The sequence below is a fragment of the Gymnodraco acuticeps genome, unplaced genomic scaffold, assembly GCF_902827175.1.
Source record: "Gymnodraco acuticeps unplaced genomic scaffold, fGymAcu1.1, whole genome shotgun sequence".
In the NCBI taxonomy this organism is placed as follows: Eukaryota; Metazoa; Chordata; class Actinopteri; order Perciformes; family Bathydraconidae; genus Gymnodraco; species Gymnodraco acuticeps.
This window is the reverse complement of record NW_022991436.1, coordinates 1,187,861-1,215,114: the sequence shown is the minus strand read 5'-3', so window position 1 is coordinate 1,215,114 and position 27,254 is coordinate 1,187,861. Positions and strand designations below refer to the sequence as shown.

The 27,254-nt window shown below is 38.3% G+C and overlaps 1 protein-coding gene across 1 annotated transcript in view; it reads left to right on the top strand.

Annotated features, from left to right (window-relative positions):
- The window catches only part of brinp2 (bone morphogenetic protein/retinoic acid inducible neural-specific 2), a 207,182-nt gene that overhangs the window by 145,614 nt on the left and 34,314 nt on the right, over positions 1-27,254 (top strand). The window contains exons 4-6 of the mRNA XM_034196280.1: positions 2,467-2,648; positions 9,659-9,764; positions 22,938-23,174. Coding sequence (XP_034052171.1) covers positions 2,467-2,648; positions 9,659-9,764; positions 22,938-23,174 — 525 coding nt within the window. The remainder of the gene's footprint in view (positions 1-2,466; positions 2,649-9,658; positions 9,765-22,937; positions 23,175-27,254) is intronic.

The window sequence follows — 27,254 nt, the reverse complement described above, 5'->3', positions numbered from 1 at the left end:
AGTATGAAGGAGCAGTTAGCAGTTGAAGTTGCATGAAGATTATTCAAGTCTGAAGAGTTTCTCCATTGACTTCCATGTTAAAAGTTTGATGAATTATGGGATGTATCTCTGGAATTATGAAAGTTGTGAATGCTAAAAGTAATAGCCATCGATTCCCGACCGAGCTGAACGTTTTGATGTTTGAACAGAGTTTCTGTGATGTTACATGTGGGAGAAGAAGAGGTGCAAAATAACCTGGTGGAATAATAAATAATTTTGTGCGTAGCATAACAGATAGTTGGAATGCTGTGTCAGCATTCCCACTAAATAAGTGCTTCAACATAACATCGCAGGAAAGCAATATATTAGACGTTAAGTACTTTGTCAGGCTTAATATTTATCTGTAGATACCCCCAAAGCTTTTTTATTATTTAAAAGAAGACCTTAACCTAAAGTATTCTTTAATGTTTAAATAAAGGTTCATTAGTTTGTCTGTTTTGCACATCCTCATATTAATATCTTTGTACATCATGCACTAAACTGTTTTATTGTACAGATCAATGATAGTATCTACTTGACTTTTTTATATTCTATAATTCTATGATTGACCTTCTACTCTCCCCCTATTTTGTATGTACTCTTAATATGTTTTTCATCAAAAATAACATATTCAACAAAAAAATGCAATAATGTGCTTTAACTACTAGGTGGTTGCTGATATATTTATGATCCACGTCACGTATTCCGTTTCGGTGGCGGTTCTTCCAGTTTGTCCAGAAGTCTTCTAATCAGGGCTCTATAAATAAAGAACTACGGCAGATGTGTAATATTTAATGCAGCCAAACTGTGTATTACAATGCATTTATGTGATGACTTCCAAAGAGAAAAGCAAGCACACTCGGATTAAAGTATTATTTTCATTTTTTTTATTTATGTTTTCGGATTTCATATCGCATAAACACCATATCCATTCCCAACGTGCATTGCGGCTAAAACATCCAATCACTGAGCTTCAACCATAGCTGAGGATCTTGGGTAATCAGTTCAGTGGGTGTGTAGTTCAATGACGCTCGAAATATCCCATATATAGGCCTACGTCTGTTTCCAGTGACATTATTTTGAAATTCAGTTCCTGACGGATGGCATAAAAGCCCAAGATTATAAAATTAAACAAATAAATAAAAACAAGGATAATTGTGTGTTATTGTTGAGTAATTAACAGTGTGTTATTTAGAAAAGAATAACAAATTAGAAGGAAAAACATATGTAAAAAATATAGATTTCAGTATTCTGTGACTCTGAGCCCCATTTATTTTCCTCACAGACGGCAAAAAAAGTCCCAACATTATAGAATTTATAAAAAGAAATAATAAAAACAATAATCGTGGCTTGATATTGAGTAAGAAAATGTTTTTATGAACCACACAGCTTCCGGTCGTCCAAGACCCGACCGGACAAAAATACGTGGTGCAGGCACGAAACACACTACTAATAGAAATACATTGCTTTAAAAAAAAGGGGGAAATCATGTTGGTGAACACGAATCAATAGATTACATTTCGTGACTATAACACAAAATGCTGTGAGACTGGGTTGAATATTCAACATCCTCTCCTCTTGTCCTATCCCCCCCCCCTCCCTCGAAAATAAAATAGAATTGTAACACAAAACACTTTATGTTTAAACTGTCGAACAGGAAGACAACAAATAAAAAAGAGCTCCACTGGCATTTTGGAAAATATGGCGCAAACTCACAATTGCTATGTTATTAGCATTAGCAAGCTACAGTACTGCGAATGTATGTGGAGGATGCTAGCTAAATGCCAAAATGCTATGTTAAACAACTATCTTCCAGCTCTTTATCAGACATTCAGTGTGTTATTCTCCATTTTCAAATGCTGCTATTAAAACTTAAGTTGAGAGTGCCTGTTGGATAATTCAGGAGGTGGGCGTTGGGATTAATTCCAGTAAATACACTGAGCTGTGCCAGCTCTGACTTTCTAGAATGATTCAAATGTAAATATAGTTAGTTAACAGGAGTGACTGGCATTGCTCAGCAAGACTTGGACACACTTGATTATTTTTTAGACATTACATTGCCCTTTAAATCAGTATCTTGTTTTTTTTCTACATTATTTCAACGGACCCATGTATACTTGTACTTCTAATGTGTAAAAGATACATATAAAGAAAAACAAAACTCTTATTAAATCAGAGGACAATGTCAAATACATCCTAATGTGGTATGGCGTTGTTAATAGATCTGTAATTTTCTGAGGAAAGAGAGCAAAGCAAAAGAACAATTATACATTTTCTGCACAATATAAAGCAGAATGTCACTTATTTTCTACTAAGGATAATATCAGCCTGCCGCACTGGCATGGTAAACCGCTATAATTGAAGTGACTCTTCAGTCATTTCCAGGTAAGCACAATAACAAGATAATTCAATACTTACTCGATTTAACAATTGTTTATTGATCCACAGGAGAGGAGTCCTTGACCATTTTCCTGGACAAGCAGAAGCTGAATAAGAAGTCGGAGGGTAGCAGCAACAGCTCAGTGGTGTCTCTAGAGCTGCTCCATCAGCTGGCTGCTTCTTACTTCACAGATCGAGAGAGCACCCTTAGGCGACTGCACCACCTCCAGATTGCCACCTCTGCTATAAAGGTACTGTACACAAACACACAGCGAGAAACTAAGCCTACACACAACACATACACAGACACCTTTTCAAGCAGAGCTAAAAATGGATAGTTCACTTCATAGCAGCTGTGTAAATACACTGTTTATTTCCTTTATGTAGACTCATGTTTGCAGTTCTCCAGGTCCACAAACAACCACTCATCAAGGCTAGACACGAAAACATTAACGCTCCTGTAAAACTGTCCCTTTTGGATATATTACTCCAAGCTGTGCCTCTAACAAATAGCTGTGCTTGGTCTCAATGTATGCACACAAACAGTCTTTTTTAAAGCTTATCTTCAAGGTGCATCATTGCTCAAAAGCTGAGGGAGAGATGAGGAGAGCTTGCGAGGACATTTAGAAAAAAAGAAAGAAAGAAAAACTGGCCTGGATTTAAAGCACAGTGTATGCACTGAAACCCACCGAGGCACTAAAGCGAGGCAAATGTCAAGTTTCTTTAGAGTCCCAGTGGGAAAGTATGTGTACTGTATGCATACTGTAGTCTACTGTACGCCACCTGGAATGGGTTACAGACTGCTGTGTTCTCTCCTGTAAGTGCATGAGAGTTATAACACCTGTAATTATCGTTTGTTCTGTTAAAAGCTGTTGGACTTTGGCACTAAGTGGCTTTGATACTCTCATTTTAAGTGGTTTAACACCTTTTTGAGCATGTAGGTTTTTTCTTTTCATGGACTCACTCAATTCACTTCACTCTCCACTCAACATGTCATCATTTACCAGAAATCCATCACCAGTTTTTTGTTTAGTCATTAATTGCGTTAGGTACAGTTTTGTTGAAAATCCACACAAAGAACACGGACAAATAAATCCTATTATCTCCTGGGCCTGGTTTCGCCTGGTTTAAATCTGTTTATTTCCTCCTGACGGAAGCAAAGCATTATTGTGACATACATTTTTCATATTGGAACAGATTTGCTGGCTCTTATTCGATGACAGCAGGTGTGTGGGTGGGTGTACTCTGCTTTCATGCTTCAACTTCAATAGCAAATCAGATTGAAATGAGTTATGGCTAGGTGGAAACTTTGTGTGTACCTTGAATTAGGTTGCTCATTTACAAGTGCTGTCCCTGAAAACCCTGCATGTGGCAGGTTCCCACTATGCAGAGGTGAGATGGACCATTTATGTTTTCAAAAATCACTTTAAAAGAGGACACTAAAGTACTTGATTGCTTGAAAATGTATTTCCTCCAAAACCTTGAAAGGTATACAATTGCTATTTCGCAAAGAAGACAGGCAGAATAATATTAAAACATGACATTGAAATATCATGATGGGAAACAAATGTGTTTAATGAAGAAGATGTTAAGTACATAATTAGTAAAAGTGAATCTAAGGGAAAAAGCACAACATACTTGTCTACAGTGAAGAAATAGCAGAAGAAAAATAGACATTTGCATACAAAGAGCAATACAGTTTTTATATTTATTGAGAAGCTTACTGTAATTACAACAAACCACCACTTTATATGCAAGCAACAGTAACATTGAAGAAGTTGAAGTATTAATGCTGAATCTCATTACAACTTCAGCACCCAGAGAAACACATTGTCTGCTAAGCCTGATTTAATAAGGAACTGAAATCTTTGCACATTTTGATGCATTTGTGTCTGTGGGGAGAAGCTAATGAGTGTCTGCTGCGCTAAAACAATCGCTTATCTTTTGCAAAGAAGTCAACAGTTGTAAATAAGTAAATGGCACCATTAAGATCTGTTTCCCCGTGTCAGTTAGTCTGGTTTCAATCCATCCAGAAATATTTTGTGAAATGCATTTTTTATAAATCCTCTGCCTCTCAGGCCTATTAAACAGTCCTGCCTTCAATCAGTATGTGTCAAATGCTGCAGTTTGGTCTGAGTGGAGCCTTCTTTAATGCAAAATGATGTATAATAACATCATGTCTGATAGTTGTGACATGTAAGAAGAATTCAAAAACATTTATATGATAAGTCATATTTATAGCAGTAGGAAATGGGCCAATCCTTAGGAACATGTCTCGTCTATCTAGTATTGTTAGAAATTACTAGGGATTGAACGATATATTGAATATCGCGATATCGCGGTAAATAAATGTCTCAATACCGTTGTGAGACTGACAAAATCTACCGCGATTTTTAAATTAAAAAAAATATATTATTATTATTATTTTTATTTTATTTTTTTAAATCTTTATTTAACCAGATGGTCCCTTTGAGATCATCAATCTCTTTTTCAAGGGAGACCTGTCCAATATGGCAGCAAGTAGGTTACGACATGAACATAAAACAAAAGATAACACAAAAGGACATCGTATTTACAGGGATACATGTACATATTACTGTTCTATATGTCAAATCGGGTCATTCTGATCCTTTCTTTACGTAATATACATCATTCCAGCATATCATGTCAGCAAGAAACTCTGGTCTTTTGGTACTTTAAAGAATGATTTCCTTTTCTCACTTTTGTGGGTAGAAGTGATTTTTATCAATATGACACATAGCTGTAGTAATTTGAAATACAACTCTACACAAGGTTACCTGTACAGAGGAAGATGTATCTACTATTTCTGCTACAGTTAATACCCACAGGCTTTATTCTGTTGGTCTATTTTGTAACAAAACCCCCTTCATACACATTTACCTTTTAAAGAAAAAACATTTGCTTTCAATCAGCGCCCTTCAAATTTGAAGGGCTTCTAGATAAACACATGAAGTTCCCACCAATGGTTTGAAAAGAGATTTCTATGTTTGAGTTTTTGTCCAAGCAAAAACCATTTTAAACGAGGTGTAATTTATCAAAATGAATCCATGGTTGAACCTTATTTTTTCACACCACAGTTCTCCCTCATGACAAAATAATATAATTAGGTTGTGGAATATGTACCTGAAACATTTGCATATTAATCATGAAATGCAACACAACTCATTTCCTAATTCGTAATAACCTCACACCAACCATGTGCAGTTTTTAATATTATTCAGACTCAGCTCTCTGAGCTTAAGCTTATTTTAAATGTTGATAAAACTAAAGTAATGCTATTTTCGAAAGCCAAAAAGACACCGGAGACCACTTTGTATATTGTTACTACGCAAGGACAAGTACTTGAAGTGGTTGCCTGTTATAAATACCTTGGTATTGAAAGTAGCTATTTCCTGGTTTGAAATGAATCTGATTACCTGTATATGATGACATAAATAAAACAGCTTTCCTTCTGGAAGAATGACACACACACACACACACACACACACACACACACACACACACACACACACACACACACACACACACACACACACACACACACACACACACACACACACACACACACACACACACACACACACACACACACTCACAAGTGCTCACTCAACAAAAACACAACCAATCCCACCCGGAGAGGGGCATCCTTTACATGTGTCTGTTAAATGAGTATCTCCGGTATGCAAGCCACCTGTCGCGCCGTGATGAACTCATCACCCCGAGAGGAAGTGACACTGAGTGGGAAGTACTTGACCTGTGTCCATGTACGCCTCTGGGCTCTGTTGCTGCAGCACTGTGTGGGAGGTGGGAGTGGAATACATTATCTTTATCTCCGGCAATAAAGTGGCGGAACCTCTATCACACATTTAGTGCAGACTACCGTTCTATGAGAGAAAGATAAATCCATCTGTAACACCTGTGTGAAATGTTCAGTTAGTAATGAGAGGAACTGGCTGTGTAAGATGTTTCTTTCACCGCCCTGCCATTTTTAAGAGCCAGAATCAGCAGGGAACTGCAACCAGATACTTTGCTCCTCTATAAAACCTCATCATGTTGTAGTAAAAAACGTTTTGTGCAAATTAAGATGTTTTATTGACCACTATAGTATATAGCCATATAAAAACGAAAAGTAAAGCTTTATATTCCTGAAAATAGTAATAGTAATTTTAGAACTAAATCTCCATAACTTTTGGTCTCACTTAAATCTCCAATATTACTTTATGATGTTTACTTTGTATTTGATGCTGTCATATAACAGAATAAATCACTATAGTAGTAAATCTAGCAGTTTGTTTTTTGGAATGCAATGGGACAAAGTAATACATTCGTCATTGCTCATCACATTTGATTCACATAATTCTGTATATTTCTTTCTTTGTCAGCTGTCTGTCTTTGTTACATGCATAGCACTCTTAGAACCCAGGCTTTCCTTATTATATATATATCTCCTATTCTAGTTAAAACTTCAAGAGAGGACAAGACCATCAGTGCCATATTTTTGATACAATGCACATCAATGAAGAGGTTACATGAGCATAACAATGTAAATAGAATATATGTTTTGTTTGACAATTGTTTAAATCAGTTGTCATACTTTGGCTGTTGAAACACACAAGGGAATGTAAAACAAAGTGTTTGGGGTCATGAGAAAAACACACAGTTCCTGCCATGTTTGAATAATGCACCATGTTGAATACACATTAAAAACAAAAATGGCCCATGTTGAATGATCCACTCAGTGAAGAGCTCTTGGGAGTTTTCAACAAAGGCACAGACGGGGGTGGAAGCTCTCAGGTGGGTTATCATTGAAGTTCCTCACATTAGTAACAAACAAGCCCAGCATACATTGGGTGTAACACAGTGTAAAGTTAGTGTTCTGCTTTCATGTTTTCTTCAAAGAAAACAAGTAAAATGTAAAGTGTAGACTAAGGGAATAAACACTTTTAAAGTAAGATAGAGATTTAACATGAGAAAAAAGAAAAAGACTCATGGACTTCTTGTATTAAAGTGATACTTTATACAAATATGCACCTGTTAGCACCTGTTAGCATCCACTTGCATCTTTGCATTGACTTTATTAGCAACAGGCTGCCTCAGAAATTCCCCCTTAGTTCAGTCTGATCAGACTTTAAGAGGCTGACTTTTATTTTAAAAGAGAACTCATTTTGTCGATACAACAACAACTTTGAGATGCAACAGTGGAGTCTTTTCTAATTATCAAAGCAAAGATTATCTTCACTCACATCTTGAACAACACCCAACACAGCCTCTCTCCCCTCCACTAAGCTCTCTTTGCTTATTGCCTTTATGTTCCGCTAATCTTTAACCAAATCTCAGTGATTTCTCTCTTTCTTTGAGATTTTTGAAAGATGTTTGAGATATGTATCTTTTTGTAGCGCCTTGAAGGCTAACTTCCATGTCTTTTGATAATAGATGCAATCTCAATGCAAGGAACAGTGTGTAGAATTGAGGAACAGGGGTATTTTAAGGATGGCAAGTGCGCACAGATTGCTTCATTTGCCAAAGAGTGTGATTTAGCTGGAAAATGGCTTTGCCAGAGGCTATATCCATCTTATAAGGCTAATTGTACTATCTTAAAGCACTCACTCTGGAAATAAAATATGTGCTGTACCCTTGCTCATTCATTCTCAAAGTTATTTCTCTTTATTTCCCCTTCCTGTCTTTAGTCTTTAATCATCATGTTCTTTTTGTCTCAAGCTTGATCTTTGAACATATCATTCTCGCCCACATTCATACCCTTTGTCTCTTTATATACTTGACTTGTATATGTCATCCTCTGCGCTTCTCTCTTTTGTCTGCACTTCATTTTTTCTTGAAGTCGTATACTGTATAGTAGTTGAGCATGCTCACAACATGTCAAGAAGGTTGTCTTTTTTGTAATATACTAATGAGGTTTATGGTGAGATGTTTGATTTGTAATGAATATTTCTTTGAAGTGACAGCAGATATATCAATCACATTTCTTCAGCTCAGTAAGTTGGTTTAAGTCATTTGTGAAATTAAAATACACAAATCAGAAACCAACTGTAACTGTCTACAGAAAGACAGAATGGCAGAGTGAGGGCAGATGAGAGATTGTTATAAAAAGGCATACATATACACATTTTTTCTGTTTTTTTCCCAAGGATAGCAAGCAGCAGGAGTCACTTAACAATGATATAACTTTTTCATCCACCTCTCTGTTTGTTGCTCATCTTGTTATTGTTCTAAACCTAATTTAAATCATGTTTGTGCCTAAACCTTATCCCATAACCCATAACCCATAACATTTTGTCGGCCAGTTTGGGACAGTTGAAAAAAGTACATTATTGACTTATCACTTGTTAGGAAACAGTTCCCACATACATATCCAGCAGAAATGGAGCGACATGTTAGTGTTCACCTTATGTATGCAATTTTCACTCTCTTTTAGCTCTGTTTTTGGTCTCCACCATCTCCTGGGGGAATAATCTGTCTTTTTAGCTGCGTAACAGATATTGCATAATACAATGAATATTTTCCTGGATTCTGGGTGAAATATACTGTCCATGACATACTTTAAAATGAGTCTACTATTTGAACATATTGCGTGAAGACAGGATACATAAAACATGTCAAAGGTTTGGGGAATAGTGGTTATAGGGGCTTACATTTTCCATTAGTTCGAAAAACAAATAGTGTTTTGCTCTCGTGGTTGTAAATTAAACAACACATACTGTATGTACTGTAGCTTTGCCTGTGGTGTGGCCACCCAGAATCCAAAATCATAATGCCTGCTCCAACATCTTGGCAACATCTTTAAAATCTTACCTTTTGAATATCAGATGCATATACAGATCTGGGTGCTTTCAAACACACACTTGCAACCACTCTTTAAACCAGAACAAGGCATCAGACTTAATGCAACCTTCCCTTTGTGTCTCTTTAAAGTTTACATTTTCCTTTTCAAGAACCTGTGCTTGCTTTCTTCCTCCTTTCCACTGGTCTCCACGAGACAGCCACCACATTGCAGGTAGCTGTGGCTGCAGGTGTGGGAGGGAAGCAAAAGATGGCGACACCTTTCCCTGCTGTCAGGGGGCTCCGCCACATCCAGTCCTCCTCTGCCTGCCTTCACACAAGCTGTGTACTTTACTGCCAGAAATGGGGAAAAAAACAACTTCCTCATGCAGTGCTAAATGTGGCAAATTAAAAAAACAACATCATATATTTAAAAAATATCTGTCCTTCTTCTGTTTCCTAGGTAACTGAAACAAGGACGGGCCCTCTCGGCTGCAGTAACTACGACAGCTTGGATTCAGTTAGCTCGGTGTTGGTGCACAGCCCGGAAAATAAGATCCACCTAAAGGGTAAGGCTCTATAACACCCACACACACACGCACGCACACACGCACGCACGCACGCACGCACGCACGCACGCACGCACGCACGCACGCACGCACGCACGCACGCACGCACGCACGCACGCACGCACGCACGCACGCACGCACGCACGCACACACACACACACACACACACACACACACACACACACACACACACACACACTCACACACACACACAGGCACACACCACACACAACCTCTCAAGTATACTTTAGTCTGTGCACACACACACAGACAAAAAGAAAAGGTCCACTAAGGTATTTTATGCACACACACACTTGAACACACACTGTCACCACCTCCATCCACCACCCTGCCAAGACTCTCACCTCCTGTGTGTAGCAGTTGGCCGGGATGACCCTTTGCTTTATGCTGCAGTAGTTTATATGTCTGTTCTGCCTGACTGAATCTCGGTCTCATGGCGAATGGGTTATCTTACCAGGCTGTAGATGGACCATGTCTGGCAACACTGATCCCAACCTCACCCCTCTAACAACTACCCGGAACAAAAAGTACAGAAGTGAAGCTGAAGTGGTAATCGAAACGCATACCCTAATCAATCTGATGATGGTTATTGGTGGAACAAAAATCCTCATGGACATTCAAGCACACTGCTAAAATAATTCTGGGTAATGTTCTTAGCCTTAATAACCTTATTAATTTTGCAACACTTGGTGTGCAGTGAGTTTTGCAACAATGCATCCAGTGCTATAGTCCTACCTATAGCTTTTGTATATACTTTGTGGCAAACAAGAAGAAGTTTCAGTATAAGCATCTTGTTTAAAACTGATTACATTCAGAAGGGGCCATCTTCGTTCCTTGAAAGTTGTATATTTTTGTAATACATGGCTGTCATACAAGTATTAAATACCCCACTGTCAGAACATTTTATGAATTGGCACAAAAGCCAGTAGAAATAAACACACGTTGTGACATAAAATACACAGGGATAGACGGAAAATAAGGTATGTATTTATTTATTTTCAATTGGATATAACAAAACAAAACAAAAAATTGATATAAAAAAGAGTGTTATACATATTGCCAATTAGTTTGTGTTACAAAGATTTGTAATATAGCGCACAGTGTTTGTATGATTGTGACTGTATCTGTTTCGCAGGGCTCTGGTAGTAAAACAATTATTATGGTTATTATCAATATTATTTCTTAAAAGAAAATTATCACCACTCAATGGGATACATCTCAATTTAGACATGTTGGGGGGGACCAGAGTGGGTTGTAGGATGGGCTGGAAAGCTGTAAGTAAGTCTATAAACAATTGTATAAACTATTTGAGTACAAACCATTAGCATGGCATATTCAAAATATCTAATATGGTGATCCGGCAAATGAAATGTCTGTACTAACAGCATTTGATGTATGCTACAATATTAACAGGACTGCTTCTTATATTAACATTTGGAAGGAATCAATCACCCTGATTGGTTTCTCAGGCTCCTATCTGCATCCAAATGTTGTTTTTAGTTTTCAATAGGCAAGGATAAAACTAGGATTAGTGTGGAGTAGACCATAGCAAAGGTAACACTGTTGAACATGTGGTTCCACTGATGATATGATTAAAATTCCCTTTGAAGATGGCTTGTGAGCCACGCACACAGCTGCTGATGGTTGACACATATGCCGTGATGGAGCAGGAGGTGGTCAGTGAACAGTGAACACTACAAATCCAGTGAATATCGGGATCAGTGTAACACTCAATATTAATGGGAAAACATTTGCTTATTAGCTACATGACCATATTGGATATGGACAAGAGATCCCCATTCTCTACAGCGATTATGCTTCTGTACCTTAAACAACATGTAAGATGCATAGTTTTTGCTGAGCTTCAAAGCTGAGTATCCGCTCTGTTTATCAGAAGGGAGAGCCTTACTGCCACTCCTGGCAAATACTAACCTTTATCAACCAAAACAAAAGACATACATGTGTCTAAATTGCTGTTTAAGAGGTGGCTTTAATTTGATATGGTTACTTTATAATCTTGAGTTTTAGTCAACCTCTTTTACCTATATACTCACTAACTCCCTGTCATTCTCTTTCATGCTCACACATTAACTAGTCAAAGTCAAAAGTCAAGTCAAAGTCAACTTTATTGTCAATCTTCCAGTTTGTGTGTACAGACAGAGAGATTGAAATACCATTTCCCACAATCCCGAATATAAAAACAAATGTATATACAAATATACAAATATGTGTACAAATATGTATATATACACGGTCAAAGACACATGTTTACATGTGCACACATTAAGACCTAAATAAAAACACAAAAATCAATATATACAAAATAACAGTCACTTCAATATTTTGAGAATGTACATTAGTGCAAGATTGTCCATAGAATGTGCAGATTGTCCATATAATGTGCAAAACATTAGTGCAAGATAACTCTAACTATAACAGTTGTTGCAAAAATGCAGCTGAACAAAGGATCAGCTTACTTTCAGGAAGAATGCTAATATTAAAGCTCTGTTTACCTTATGGATCTATTCATTTTCACTGAATCAGTAATCGATTATGTACTTGTATGTTTTATCTTCACTGTCTAGAATATTGTGTGTAGAGAGTCTTCTCAATCAATCAATCAATCAATCAATCAATCAATCAATCAATCAATCAATCAATCAATCAATGTTTATTTATATAGCCCAATATCACAAATGTTACATTTGTCTCAGTGGTCTTCACAGTTTGTACAGAATATCAGTATGACAATACGACACCCTCTGTCCTTAGACCCTCACATCGTACAAGGAAAAACTTCTGGAGAAAACCCACAGTTTAAAGGGAAAAATGGGAGAAACCTCAGGGAGAGCAACAGAGGAGGGATCCCTCTCCCAGGACGGACAGACGTGCAATAGATGCCGTGTGTAAATTGAAAAGATAATACATTTGCAACATAGGTAGTCCAAATGTTTGGAAATGCATGTGTGTATAATAGGAAGATGAATCCATGAGGATATCCATCCAGGACCTATGATCCAGGACCACAGCCACGACTCAAGATCCAGGGCTCGCGATCCAGGACACAGGACCGCAGGATCATCCATGACTCCGAATCCCGGCGTATATAGACACCAAAAAGAAAGACATTTGGGGAAGCTGGGTTAATCGGAACATGAGAGTACACAGGTATAGACAGAGAGAAGGAAGAAGTAAGATGTCCCCCGACAAACTACGCCTATATCAGCAAAACTAGGGGCTGAATCTAATCAGCCCTAACTATAAGCTTTATCAAAAAGGAAGGTCTTAAGCGCACTCTTAAAAACGGATAGGGTGTCTGCCGCCCGAACACAAACTGGAAGCTGATTCCACAAATGTGGAGCTTGATAAGAAAAGGCTCTGGCTCCCATTGTACTTTTAGAGACTCTAGGAACAACCAACAACCCTGCATTCTTGGAACGCAATGCCCTAGTAGGACAGTAGGGTATAATGAGTTATTTAAGGTAAGATGGCGCCTGCCCATTAAGGGCTTTGTAGGCGAGAAGAAGAATTTTAAATTCTATCCTGTGTTCTATAGGGAGCCAGTGTAAGGCAGCCAGAACAGGAGTAATGTGGTCCCTTTTCCTAACTCTGGTTAGTACACGAGCTGCAGCATTTTGAATCAGCTGAAGCGTACCTTCTGAAGGTAGGGAAGGTCTCACCTTAAGTCTCTGCTGTATTGCATATTAATTGATTCTTGATTTTTGGATAAGAAATAATTATAAATAAAAAAAAGATCAGACAGAACATTTTGTTCAATTCAGAATATTTTTAGATGTCTTGATGAATGCCTAAACATTACTTTTTAAAGTAGCTCTGAATTACCATATTCTTTACATCCTAGTTTTCAAGGGTCACTTGCAAATCACAATTGGCTCACAGGGTCATTTCCCTTGAATTGTCAGAGTCAGCGTTTTCATGGTGGGGTGGCTAACTACCTTGTTCCCATTGTTCTTTTAGACCATGGAGAAAACTCATCATACTTCTGAAGCAATCTCCTGTGGACTGTATCACTTCAGGTGTTAATAATTCAATAGCAGATACTACTTCTGCTGAACTGATGATCGCAACTACTTTTCAAATGTTTTTGGGCACAGGGCAGGCTTGTGGGCACACTGTCTAGTACGAAAAAATAGTAATATAACGTAAAGTCAAAAAAGAATACAGTCCCTGGCCAGCCATCCTTTACCTTTTCGGAAAATCAGCACTGATCTGTAATCTGTTTTAAAAAGAAGTCAAAGGGAGGGCTCAGGGCAGACTTTCTAGTCATTTGTGTTTGTCCTTGAGACTGTACCTAATCCCAAGTTTGAGGTATCACACATTTCATTGATATACTGCTTCAGAGTGAGCGCTTTTGTAAAGTCAAAGGCAATAGTGTTGTAGAAATGAATGTACTATGCCCTACTCTTCTAATAAGAGATGAGCATTATCAGCAGGGGATCTGACTTCAGTGTGACATCCAACAAAGTACGAAAAACAGCTTGGTTTCTGTGCAACAGCTCTCGTTAAAACCTACATTTGGCCTAATGTCCTACTCGTATGTGTTATTTGATATTGATACTAATATATACTATACTATATGTTATCTTATCAAACTTTCCAACAGCAGGCTGTAGTTTTCAGCCAAAAAGCTCTAATAAACCTTGTGCACTGTGTGTTACATCCCCTATGCGTTACAGACATACAATGGATCTCATTCAAGAACACGTTTCTATTTATATCTTCAAACACTCACTTGTTTCCAGTATGGTTTTATTGTGCAAGTGCTTTAAGTGGGATTCACCTTTTTTTTGTATGCACAAACGTGCAGTTAAAACCAGTTTCAGTCTGATGAATACTAGTTATTTGTAACAAGGTCATAATCATTAGCATAATTAACGACCCCTTTATTGCAATGTAGGAATACATCTCAAAACCCAGAGGGCCCTTTAGAATTAGAAAGGTTAATAGTAGAGTGTTCCACAAAGTGTTTTACATAGTTAGATGCTAAAAAACATATTTCTATAAGCAGCTCAAGACTAATATAAGAGATGTTTAGATACATTACATTTAATTTGCTACCACTCTATGAATCCCATATATTGTCTTATATAATACAAGTGTATATGATATTGCCCTCCACTAAAGGCATAAGCTTTCATTCTAATTACCAATAGTGTAATATACTTTGATTTTGTAATGGGATTGGAGAACCAAAGCAATGTCCAAGGGTAAACTCATCTTCTAATTCCAACCAATTATCCTGATGTTTTCCATTTAAGCAGATGTGAGGACTGTTATACTGGCAGCCAAATCAACAACAATTAGGTCTTCAAGTTGTTTCAGGTTTTAGCACTAAATTAAATCTTTATTTATGTGCTTATTGAGTCATTAGTTATAGAATGACTATCTACAGGGAAGCTATTTTAAAACAGGAATCTCTGTGGGAAGATACCATCAAATATAACTGTTGAAAATGTGACTTTGGTTAGTATTTCCCAGTAATTCCTTAAATTCCTACATGTAAACCTCTCCTTGTAACAGGATAAACCACTCTTACTACAGAGCCTTTTTGTGTTTGAGCCTCTTAACCGTTGATAAATGATAAAAGCAAAGAATAAACCATATCAGTTATAAGACAGGAAAGGGTTACATCATTTCTCGGTGATATGGTAGACACTCTAAAGATCCTGACACACCGAGCCAATTTCGGCCGTCGATAGATGTCTGGCCGTCAATGAGCGTCCTGTCGCCCTACTCAGATGGGTGTGTCCCGCACCGTCGTGTCTTTTGGGCCGTGCCGACACCTTCCTCCGCCGATTCAAGGCTGTCGGCAAAATATTTCACTCTGATTGGCTGTTCAGCTTAGCGAATCAGTGCATGAGAAGCGAAACGGAAGTGAAGAAGGCACACACAGACGGCTATTATTTTTCATTTTCCAGTACCGCACTAAACATGTTTTCGATTATAAGTCATTATGTGAAACAGTCTGTGAAACAGTCTGTGATGGATGAGAGTGAAAATGGAACGCACGCTAGTTGTTGTTTGTATACACGCAGTCTGTCTTCCGGTTGCCTCTTTTGAATGACGAATACACACTACCGCCGCTTGCTGGTAAGGACAGTCATTGCCACTCACGCATGCGCAGTGCGTACGTGCTACTTGGCCGTCGGCTGAAGTCTTTGCGGTGTGTTCCAGTGCGACTTTTTGGCCAAGACGCAGGAGACGTGAGGCGACACAACAATCGGGTCCGTCGGGACGTGTTCTTTGGTGTCAGTTTGGTGTGTCAGGGCCTTAAAGCTCAGTCCTGTACATTCTCCTGCCAAGTAAAAACAGTCTCCTTGTATGTTCTATTCCCGGATGCTTCAACACTCCACTGTTCTTACACTCTCTGATCCCTGATTGCATGGCTGTGTGTATGTGTTGTGTACCTCTGGGCCTTTGCCTGGGTGTATGTGTGTCAGTGCTTCTGTGTAATGAAGACCACTACGTTGGTGCCAACAGTGGCTACTTTAATGATTGTCAGAAACAGCCTGACTTTAGCCTTGACCCAGAGCCACGCTTTCAAGTGTATTATTTAATGGTTTGCCAGTTTTTTGCTGGCAAAATCAAACCTCTTTAGTTGTGCAGCTGTAGCATGCATGTGAATGTGTGTAAGTGTGGGTGGTGTGATGAACTATGAGTGCATCAACAACAAATCAAGTGTCTAGGGACAGTAAGCTGGGTAACAATGCACTGGAATGTGTGGGGAGAAACGTGGTACACAAAATACATAAACAATTGCATTATTTAGAATAAGCAGCTTTTAGAATACACACACCTAACCAAAGAAAGCAACACTACTCTCACTACAATGTCCCATGTGGACATCGGGTTATGGGGGAAAAAGCTCAAGGCAAAGGAAATGAACTCAAATAAATTCATACTCAGAGAATATAGTATCTGTGCCCTACACAACATTTATCCCCAAATCTCTGATGCACATGTTGACTGATCCTGACAGGTTTACTGGGACCTGCAGTGATGTTTACTTCCTGTATGTGTTGAAATGAAAATAATCAACTCCCTTTGTGCCAAGAAATATCAGTTTTCCCTTGTTCTCTTTGGCTCAATTCCTGAATAAGATTTTTTTTTAAACAATAATATATCTCTCAACTATTCGTTTTTTGTTTACAACAGATGCAAGCTTCTTCTATCCACTGAAACTATTTAATTATTGAGCCATTCCATGCTTAATTGTACCCCAAAATGAAAAACCTGTTTTCTTCTTTTTGTATATCAAATAAATAATGAGCAAAAGCGCTAAACTGTAAAAGGCTTCCACCCACTGCCCTACACTGTATGGATGTGATAGCTACCAGGAAAGTTGGGTTTACAATTATATTTATTATTATTAATGTAAATTATACAAAACAATGCTATTAATATGATGGAGAATTGTATTTTTGACAGATTATGTCAAGACTGAAATAATTTAATTTAAGATGTCCAACCGGTTTTCTCATTTTTCAGTCCTAAGCATTATCAGCTTTTAGAACAGTCTCTGTGCAGAGTGTTGTCCATATGTGTGTGATTGCTGCTGATTCAGCTCCCTTAGCAACCATTGGAAACCCTTTTAAAACTTGATTTTCTGTCTGCTCATGTTTCCTGTTGCAAGGCATATATTGTATGTATGGACATTAGTTTATTGGAGTTTAAGGTAAGGTGAAAGAGGTTCAGGGGGTGAAGAATGAGAAGGTCTGAGTGGTGTGATTGAATATGGTTGAGTGCAAGGTGAGGAACAAAGGATTGAATTTGATGGTAGGCATAGGCCAGGAAATGTGGTGGTGAAAAAACCAAAGGAGTGTGACTCTCGGTAGGTACAACTTCACAATTGAGTCCCTTGCTTCATCGACCTCCTGCAGTTTCTGTAATCAGAGAGAAAGAGGTAAGGGAGCAGAAAGCTTATTTTGGGAGGGGGAAACAAACTGAGAGAAATGGGAGAGTCATACTCTAGCTAGCACATACAATTGGGTCAGTTAAAGGTGGGGTAGGTAAGTTTCAGAAACCGGCTCGAGATACACTTTTTGTTATATTCCATGGAATGCTCTTAACATCCCGATAGCAATGAATATCTTAAGTGCTTTGACAAAACATCCATAAAAAATGTCATCTGTGGAAGCGTAATACTGTAAAAAGTACAACCGTTTAGCCGGGCCGGCTAAACGGATTGGATTGCCGCCCTGTCTGTCAGCCTTCCATCTCGTGCACGCACAAATGTACCTCGTGCCCTCATTGGGCGTGCCCTCATTGGGCGTGCATTGCAGCAGTACTTCAATGACTCGCCAGCAACAGGCGGCCACTTTCACCAGTCTGCTGACGTCATGTGCGCGTTCATGTGTGTTGGAGGAGGTGCTCTGTAAGGAAGTCTGAAGGAAGGGGCGGATTCTTTTCGGCTGTGTACTTTCAAATGTTAGTGCACTCGTGCCGGTTTCTGAAACTTACCTACCCCACCTTTAAAGCTTTGTTCTTGATATTCAGTTCAGTTCTTATCCTAATACCTTGCCTCACACAAAAGTTGTTCACCCCCCATACAGTATGAACCTCTCTAACGTCATTGTCAAGCAATGCTGTATAGTTTGTGTTACTTTTCGCAAACAAATACTGAGTAATCTTTCCGTGTGTAATTAAACCTCCATTGTTGTATTATGTATTCTACAAGTCTTATTATGGTCCTGTTACAGTACAGTAGGTCATCATCATTTAACATTCAAGAATCCCAGCAAGTGACCTGGTTGAGTGGGACATCTTTAGTGAATAGTGTTTTGAGCTCTCTACCTCTGTTGAACACAAATGTTCTCTGCAACAGTTGATCAAGTTATGTTTAGGAAGGCCACATATTTTGTAGAAGGCTCAGAGATTCCAAGAAACCAACCATTCTGCCAGTCAAGAACATTCGTCTCTGGGCATGGCACCTATATACATGTTTATGATTAGGAAAGGAAGGACTATTGTAAGGAGTAAGGGCTAGGGTTGGGGTGAGTGGTTAAGGCACGGATAAGGCTAAGAAACTAAAAATGTAGGTTATGGAAGGTTAGGGAAACACTGATAAAGGGTGAATTGTATTTCTAAGTATGTGACTGTTTGCTCTATGCCCATCCAAGACCCCTACTTTCCCACACCTACTTTCCACTTTGCTAAATGCATAGGGGCAAACTACTGTACTTCTTATATTAGTAGTGAATGCTGCACATGAAGGTTTTAGGTGTTAAAGTATCTAATATAGACATTATCCCAGGTGTATAGGCTGATAAAAAGCCCAGCCGCAGATATCAAGTTATCAAGATAGTGCATTCAACTGAAGCAGAGCAGACACACAAACTCAGACATACACTGATATGGACTGGGTGTTGATAATGAGCAAGGCTTAAGAGCTTCAAATTGGTAAAATGGTAAGTGTGGGCTCTTCTGCAGATTTAGAGATAGAAAGAGACCTTGTGTCTTTTATTTGTGGTCCCGTGAGTCTGTTATTTTTGGTCTACTGGTGTAATCAAATGTGTTGGCAGGATGGAAGAGAGCCTTATGGGTAATGACCCAAAAGCCCCCATCAGAAAATACACAGACAGTTCCTAAAATTCCTGGCAGGGACAGAAAAAAGCTGCCTGACAAGAAAAACAATGACTTGTTTCCAAAAACACAAATTGTAAACGTTTAGTTAGGACATGGCATTTCATCCATAAATGATTACACATTTGTATCATCATAGAGCAAATTGAGGACTGTCATTTCGTCCAAGTGTGACAAGTGTCTCTATATTATCTCCTTATCCCCTAACCTACCAGCACACCTGTTCCCCATTCCCTGTTCATCTCCCCTACATCTTTGCCAGCACTCTTGCCAGTGATTGAATTGTTATCAGCGGATGAAATCAGTGATTTTTGCTACCATTCTAATGCATTAAATGGGCCAAAATGCAGTTAGTAAGTTGTGAAAGATCTAAAAAATCTAAATGTTGTAACACATTGTAATGAAACACAAACAAAACAACTCATTGAGGTTTAGGCAACAGACCTTAACACTAGAACCGCCAGGGGTCGCTGTATACCTAAAACCGCCAACGAGTAAAATGTACCCGCTATTAGAATGCATTGATTTTCAAGGTACAATGTTCTTTTATTTATCATACTAGAACACAGGGTTAAGAGTGAGTTTTGATCGCACAGTGATTAAACGTATACCAATAGAATCTGTGGACTCTCAGCTTTCATATGATATCTAGTTTGTGCATTGCATGAAGTATAAAAGATTGCGACCATGAGTTATGTGCAAAGTGTCTCTCTATCTCTCTATCAATCCATCTATCTATAACTATCTATCGATCTATCTATAACTATCTATATATATATATATATCTATCTATCTATCTATATATAAGGAACCGCAGTAAGCAGCACGTCATGTTTATGTTTTCGCGCGAGATCAGTAGCGCGAAAATCACTGAATTTTCTATAAGGTAAATATTACCCGCTGGCGCTGATGAATGGCAATTTTTTCAATCTGACTTCATATTGAAAACACAACAGAGGGTGCTACATAACACACTTTCAGAAAAAGTCATGGACTGGGAGACTTGAATATTTTATTGAAAAAAAGTTACATATAATCAAGAAACAGCTGCGGGTAAAATGTACCCGTTGGCGGTTCTAGTGTTAAATGTTTAGGCAACACAAATACTGGTCATTTGGCAAAAGATTATCTAATTTCAGAATAACTAAGGTCACTCATGATTGGTGTTGTCTTCTTATAACCCTAATCCTGACCCTACCCTAATGCATTATGCAACCCTTGCAAACCAACCTTAGTTCCTTTTTCCTTGCCCCTCTGATGCTGACCACAACCTTTTCTCGGTTTCGCCTGTCTGGTCCTTGACTGCTTACTTTGCCTTCTTTGACAGATTACCTGTCGCAGAACTGTGCTTTGAGCTCAAAGTAAACGATTGATTGCTTTCAAGTACTTTACCTCTGAGTACCTCTTGCGAATCCACATCTCTGTGCCTGGAACCATTACAGTATGGCGGATTGATGAGTGAATGATTCAACGAGTGATTAAAGGGTTGTCTTAATACTCCCTCCACAGAGCAGTACATAATTAATAAAGTGACACCAATTTTAGATTAATTATAATTCAAGTTAAGAAGGCTATAAATCATACTGCAATACAAAGGAAGTAGCAACCTGGAGGCGTAACATCTATTCAGTTAGGGAGAATACTTTCCCAATCACCATGCCCCTATGTGCAGCATATCGTATGATGTTCAGGGTTGATGTTTAGCTGATGGGCTTAACTTTACTTGAAACTGTGATCAAGTAAATATGTCATATTAAACTCTCCCAGCTCTGCGTCATATAGAAAACCCAAGCAGTTCTGACACAGTAGGTAGTTGGGAGAACGGCCCTAAGACAGTTGATTTATAGGCTTTGCATTGTAGGCATAATGAAAAACAAAACACATGCTGTGATTTCTCGTTGCGATTATTATACTTCACCTCGAAGCACCTGCCAAAGCATGGCATTTTGAAAAGATTAATCCTTACATCTCTTTCCAAGTCATTTAAATGATAAATACCAAAGAAGAGACATGCATATTCATACCAGGGCAAAGCAGGATTGACTTGGCTGTTGAAATTCATCCAGACTAAGATTGTGAAGTGAGGAAGCTTTTGACATAACAAATTGTAGAACTATTAGACAGAGAGGCACACATGCACCATCAGATGAATTCTGAAGGCCGCCTGTTGGTTTCAAATAGATGACTATGTGCTTTTACGAACACACATCAGCCTTTGATTTGGTTTAATCGACTGTCAGGAAACTCTGGCAGCATGATTAGGATGTTACTGTATTTTTTATTTATAAATGAAAGCAGCAACATTTTTAAGTGTGATTTTACCCCGCTGTGAAGAAAGACAGTGTTTGAAATAGCTTGGGAATTTATTTGTGTGATTCTACCTCAATAAGTAGTCTACATTACACATCTTAAGCTATGCATTAGCAACATCAATGTTCATTTTTAGTGTGTGGAGTATAGCGTTTTTAAACAGTGCTTCATTTGGAAAAACTGAAGTGACTTACAGGAAGAGCAGAGTTCAGTGTTTCTCTCTTGCAATTTTCTGCAGATTAATGAGGTATTGATCCTAAATAAAAGGCTTTAGAGACATAATCTCCTTAATTATTACAATACTTTTGCATTGAAACAAAAAAAAGATGGACACATTTCAATCCCACCTCATGCACATGTACAACTAAGAAATAAAGAAAAGAGGAAATAAAGAAATCCAGCAGATAGAAAACAATCTGAACACGTGGGAAGGAACAGCAGGTTGTTTATGATGACTGCAGACTAGGTGACAGTTTCCACTGAAAGCTTGCAAAACTACTCAAATACTGTATACCCCATGGCAGGATTCTAAACCTATTGCATAGCACAGCACCTGCTGCTAGAGCTTCCACTGAAAATGTTACGAGTCGAGCAGCTCTGGAGAAAACAACGTATTTTCTTGTTCCTCTGATAATACCACCACACATTCGGAGTAGGAGTCTCTTTGCCAATCAGTCAGAGAACAGAGAGCCATTTGAAATTTGGATAACTGAGCACCCCTGACAATAAACACAGCCAAATGATAAGCCGTTGTCTGTGCACGTGTCAATAGGACATGTTATTAGTGTCGGTATCTCTGTGCAGATGAACATTTTAATAGCTTGATTTCTGGTGTAATATAGAAGCTGGAATTATAGTGTCATAGACCTCTAGAACATGCCATAATTGACAATCAATTTATATTGTCAGTAGCACTTTATAATAAGATGCCTTTTAAAACAATTACATCAAAAAGCAATGATGACAAGCAGATAATGCTACAGTAAATGTTGCTTTTAAAGAAATATAATTATTTTTTGCTTTAAATCATTTATGTTGCCAATCACAAATCCTTTGCCAAGTATATTCTTTCAAATATTGTTTAATTCAGTAGAAAATCACTCATTTGATGTACAAACCCTATCCAAATGTTTTAAATTCATCTCAGACTTAAAATAAATAATGTATAGAAGCATAGTAGAACTTGTAACAAAGAAAATGAACTAATACCTTACTATGTTTTTCTTCTTTCTTTATCAGGCTTGCAAGATGTCCTGCCAGAGTTCCTGCGTGAGCGTTTTGTGGAGGCAGCCCTCAGCTATGTGGCATGCAACTCAGAGGGCGAGTTGCTCTGCCGCAACAACGACTGCTGGTGCCGCTGCTCGCCCCGCTTCCCAGAGTGCAACTGTCCCTTCGCTGACATCAAGGTCATGGAGGCGAACCTGGAGAAGAGCAAAGGGGCCTGGCAGGGCTTAAACCAAGATTTCATGGATTCAGGTATGGGCTGGTATTATATGAAACTAGTAGGGAGGGCAATGAGGTGGATACTGCCTGAAATAAGGATGTGGTGTGTGAGGTTTTTTTGGGTGTATACAACAGTGGCAAAGATAGGCATTAACCTTTAATCAATCCAATTTAGGAATTCTGGAATCCTCCAGGCTATCCCAAAAACCAAAAATCCATGATGTTCTCTATTGCCTCCCATAACAAATCCTGCCCCATATACTCCACAGTCTACCCTGAAATAAAGATAGCTCTCACTCTGAGTAGTGTTTGAGTATGAATTAGAGTAGTTATCCAAGTATGGTTAAAGTAGGAATAGTACTACTAATACATGTTCTAAACTATGAGTTTACAGAGATTTGTTTGAAATGTTTTAATACTGTTCACGGCTGTCTCTCTGCTGTACCATCAAAGACTTGCTATATGAAACCAACAGCTTAAGCAGTTCCGAACCACAGTCTTGGGACACTTTCACTGCTGTCAAATGAAACAAAACATGCGTTGGGCAATGCAAGCTGTAACTGAACTGCACTGAAATTAAAACAAAAAGTATATCTGTTACTACAGTACTATGATTTTTGCATGTCTGTCGGTTGTATTAGGGATTAGGAAGGCTGGAAGTTCTGAAAATGTCAGCGGGAAAAGTGTACTGTATACACCTGAGCAGTGTCAGTGGTCGTTACTATTTGGGTGGTCTAGTCTAGTGGGTGTAAGAAGGCGTTTTTGGAGTGTTCAAGCTTAAAGGAGATGTTCTGTTGCTCTTCAAATGTTTGTGTTGCTTTTAAGTTAAGTTAAGATGGACCTTAATTTAGCCCCGTGGGGAAATGCAAAGGTCGTAGCAGCAACAAAATAAGACAGAAACACTGGTATTACACATGGGATAATAAGAACAACATTCACATAATACAAAATAAGACAAAATAAGAATAAACATGTAGTAATAGAATGAATCAAAATAACAAAAATGACACAAGTTAAACTCTGAATTTGAGCAGGTGAATGTAATTATATACAGAAATGTATAACGGTTAAATATATAAACATGGAAATGTGCAGGTAGAAATGCGGCGAAAGTCTTGTGTACATAAAGGGCAGGTATTTTTGATGGGTTACATGGATGAGTCTGTGGCTGAACATGCTCCTCATCTTCCTCATCTTCGCTCTGCATGGAGGGGGTGGGAGCCTTGCTGTTCCAAATAACAGCAGTAATTAAACAAGAGCAAAGAAGCATGAATACACCCTGGCTGTTCAGATCAAATGTACTGATAACTTAGCCTTGTACAGTCCAATACCTCCTAAATACTAAAGCAGAAAATTACAAAAATCCAGGTTTGTCATCCTTGTGAAAAACCCCACACTCCGCCTTCATGTTTTTAAAGTAATATTTTTTTGTTTGGAAAATTGTAAACTGATTTATAGCTCCAAGTTGAATGCAGTTTATTCTCAATAACACAGTTTATACAGTGTGTAAAAACTATAAACTAAAATAACTTTCAGGTTTTGCTTGTAAGTACATAATAAATACTAGCACTTCAAGGACAATCTAAGATTCTCTTTTGAATATTCTTCATTTTTCATCACTTCATTCTGTTGTCCCTGCTTCATACTGATATCATTTTGCCTTAGCAGGATCAGAAGGAAAAGTAGTAGTGATAGTGGTCATACTGTATGTACTAGTATAAAAGGGATAAAGCTGAATTACAAGTTTGAGTAATTTTTTTATGAAAGCTATACTTAGGAAAAAAAAATGTATGCAGAGAAAGTGTGGAGGCCTTTTTCCCTTGTGTGAAATTAAGAGGATAACTTCACAGTAGTGTGAATCGTTGCTACACTGAGCTGTCTTTTGAAATCTCACAGTTAAGGAAAAGATAAATGAGGAATCAGCATCTTCTCAACTTCCTTTAAAGAACACAAAACTGATTACCTAAATTGTGTATTGGGATTTTGCCTTTCTGTTTTCAGCTTACTTTTTGAAACTACTACATTATTAGACATATTATAGTACTGTGTGGATATGTTTAAATCCTATAGTGTCAAAGTTGAGTATCAGTCTGAAGAGTCTTCCTTAGGTAGACAGTCACACTCTTTTTAAATCGATGTTCACCCATCCCGCTGCTTTATCAGATCTATTCATCACAACGAACGAGACACAGGTGTGTGATGTAATTGTGCCAATGATGCAGAACATTCAGGTGTCACTTCCTAAATTGGCTGAAGCTTCTTTCCTTTTCTTTTTTTTTGCTACATCTCCTGCTCACTTCCTAATGACTTGGAAGGTGTAAGCCGGCTGTAATTGAAGACAGGTTTTTGGCAGCTTCTCTTACATTTTGAGTGTGTTGTAATTCCCTGCAGAATTCAGGGGATTGTGCATGTGATGCCATGTATTCGGAAATTGCTTTGTGAGTGACATTACGGAGATAAACAGCTTTCTGTGCATTCACTTAGCCCCATTTTGACAGCATCTGATTTGGCAGAGTTGCTTTCTTTTGCTGCATGTTAAATCTTTATAAAGATGCACTAACAGAGTTTTGAAAAGAGAGGAGGAAGACGTGTAATTGCGAGGCTTTTCGTGCACCGCTGACTTTATGGTTTTTGTCAGGAGCTTGACTTTGTGCTATTTGTCAAGAAAAATTAGGCCTTCAGTAATTTCAGAAGCTTGTATGCTTTGAGTTAACAAATCATAAAAGGCTCCTCTGTAAATCTCACACAAGGACAGGCAGCACAGACAGACGTGCCCTGTACACCCACAGGCATGTATCCAGGGCATCATCAAAGTTGTATCTAATTTTAATGAAGGATACACATTCTTATACTTAGCAAAACTCACACACGGCAAATTGAGAGTAAGGCAATCTACACAGCAAATATTGTTTGACTTTCAGAGCTTCCCCATTCTCTGTCTTACTATCTCTGTTCCATGTTTTGCATCCTTGTTTTTTTAGCTTCCGGGGGAGCCTGCAAGTTCATCTGAATCTCGTCTGCTGTGATGGGCTGATACACTTATTTTGGCGAGGGGAAAACAACTGCGAGCATAGCATGTGTGCGAGAGAGATTGTTCATGTGTTTCGCAGAGACAGAAGAAGGACAAAAAAGATTTAATGTGTGAATAAGTTGAGTCCAGAACTATTTTACCGTTGGTGTTTCAACAGACAGAACATGGACATTATACTATTTGTATGACATTTTGGACCTTTAAGCTTTATATTTAGTGGTCAGATGTCACGGTTTCCAACATACTATACCGTATGGTACGGTACCATGAAATCATTTTCAAAAAACAGGCAACATGAAAAGACCAGAACCTAAGTCAGTCTGTCAGTGCTTTCTTATGTTCTACCGAGACTTTTAGAAAAGGTTAAATGGTTAAATGTTTTTAAAATGTTGGATTATCTTTTAATTTAAATTCACTTAAACAAAAGCCAATGTGAACAACAAAAGTAACCAAAACCATCAGATAAAAAACGTTTGGTATTTTAAATAAGTTAAGGAATAAATGAGTCCCATTCAAATAAGTTAAACAATGATGAATTCATGGATATATTCAGTCAGGAGGATTGCTTTTCTATTACTTTATGGGAGATGAATCACTTTGAACAATAAGTCAATTTTCCCTAAGGATGGCTTCAGAATGAATTAACCATCCTGAGCCATAGGTTACACAATGCTAGACCAACTCACAGGATAGTCGAATTGTGATTGTGATTGGTTGAACATTAGCATATCAATAAGAATGTTTCATCCAACAACCAAGCCTATTATGCTAGACCTTTGCGATATGACCTCAGCCGATGAGGGGGAATGTGAGTTTTCGGCCACCATACATGTTCCAGAGGGTGAGGACAGGGTGTAAGTTACTAATGAGGTCACTCATACATGAAACATTAGACGGAGCTTCTCGGTAATTGAGATCCAATTCCCGGCTCCGAGGGTGGGTATGAGGCAGTTTTAACTCTCCACTGAGAGAACGACAGAGTCAGGAAAGTGGAAAAATACTAGTGATTTCCAGAAGAGAGACTTTAATCTCCTGCTGTCTGCAATTAATGTTGGCCAAAGGAGGGAGAGATATATCATTAA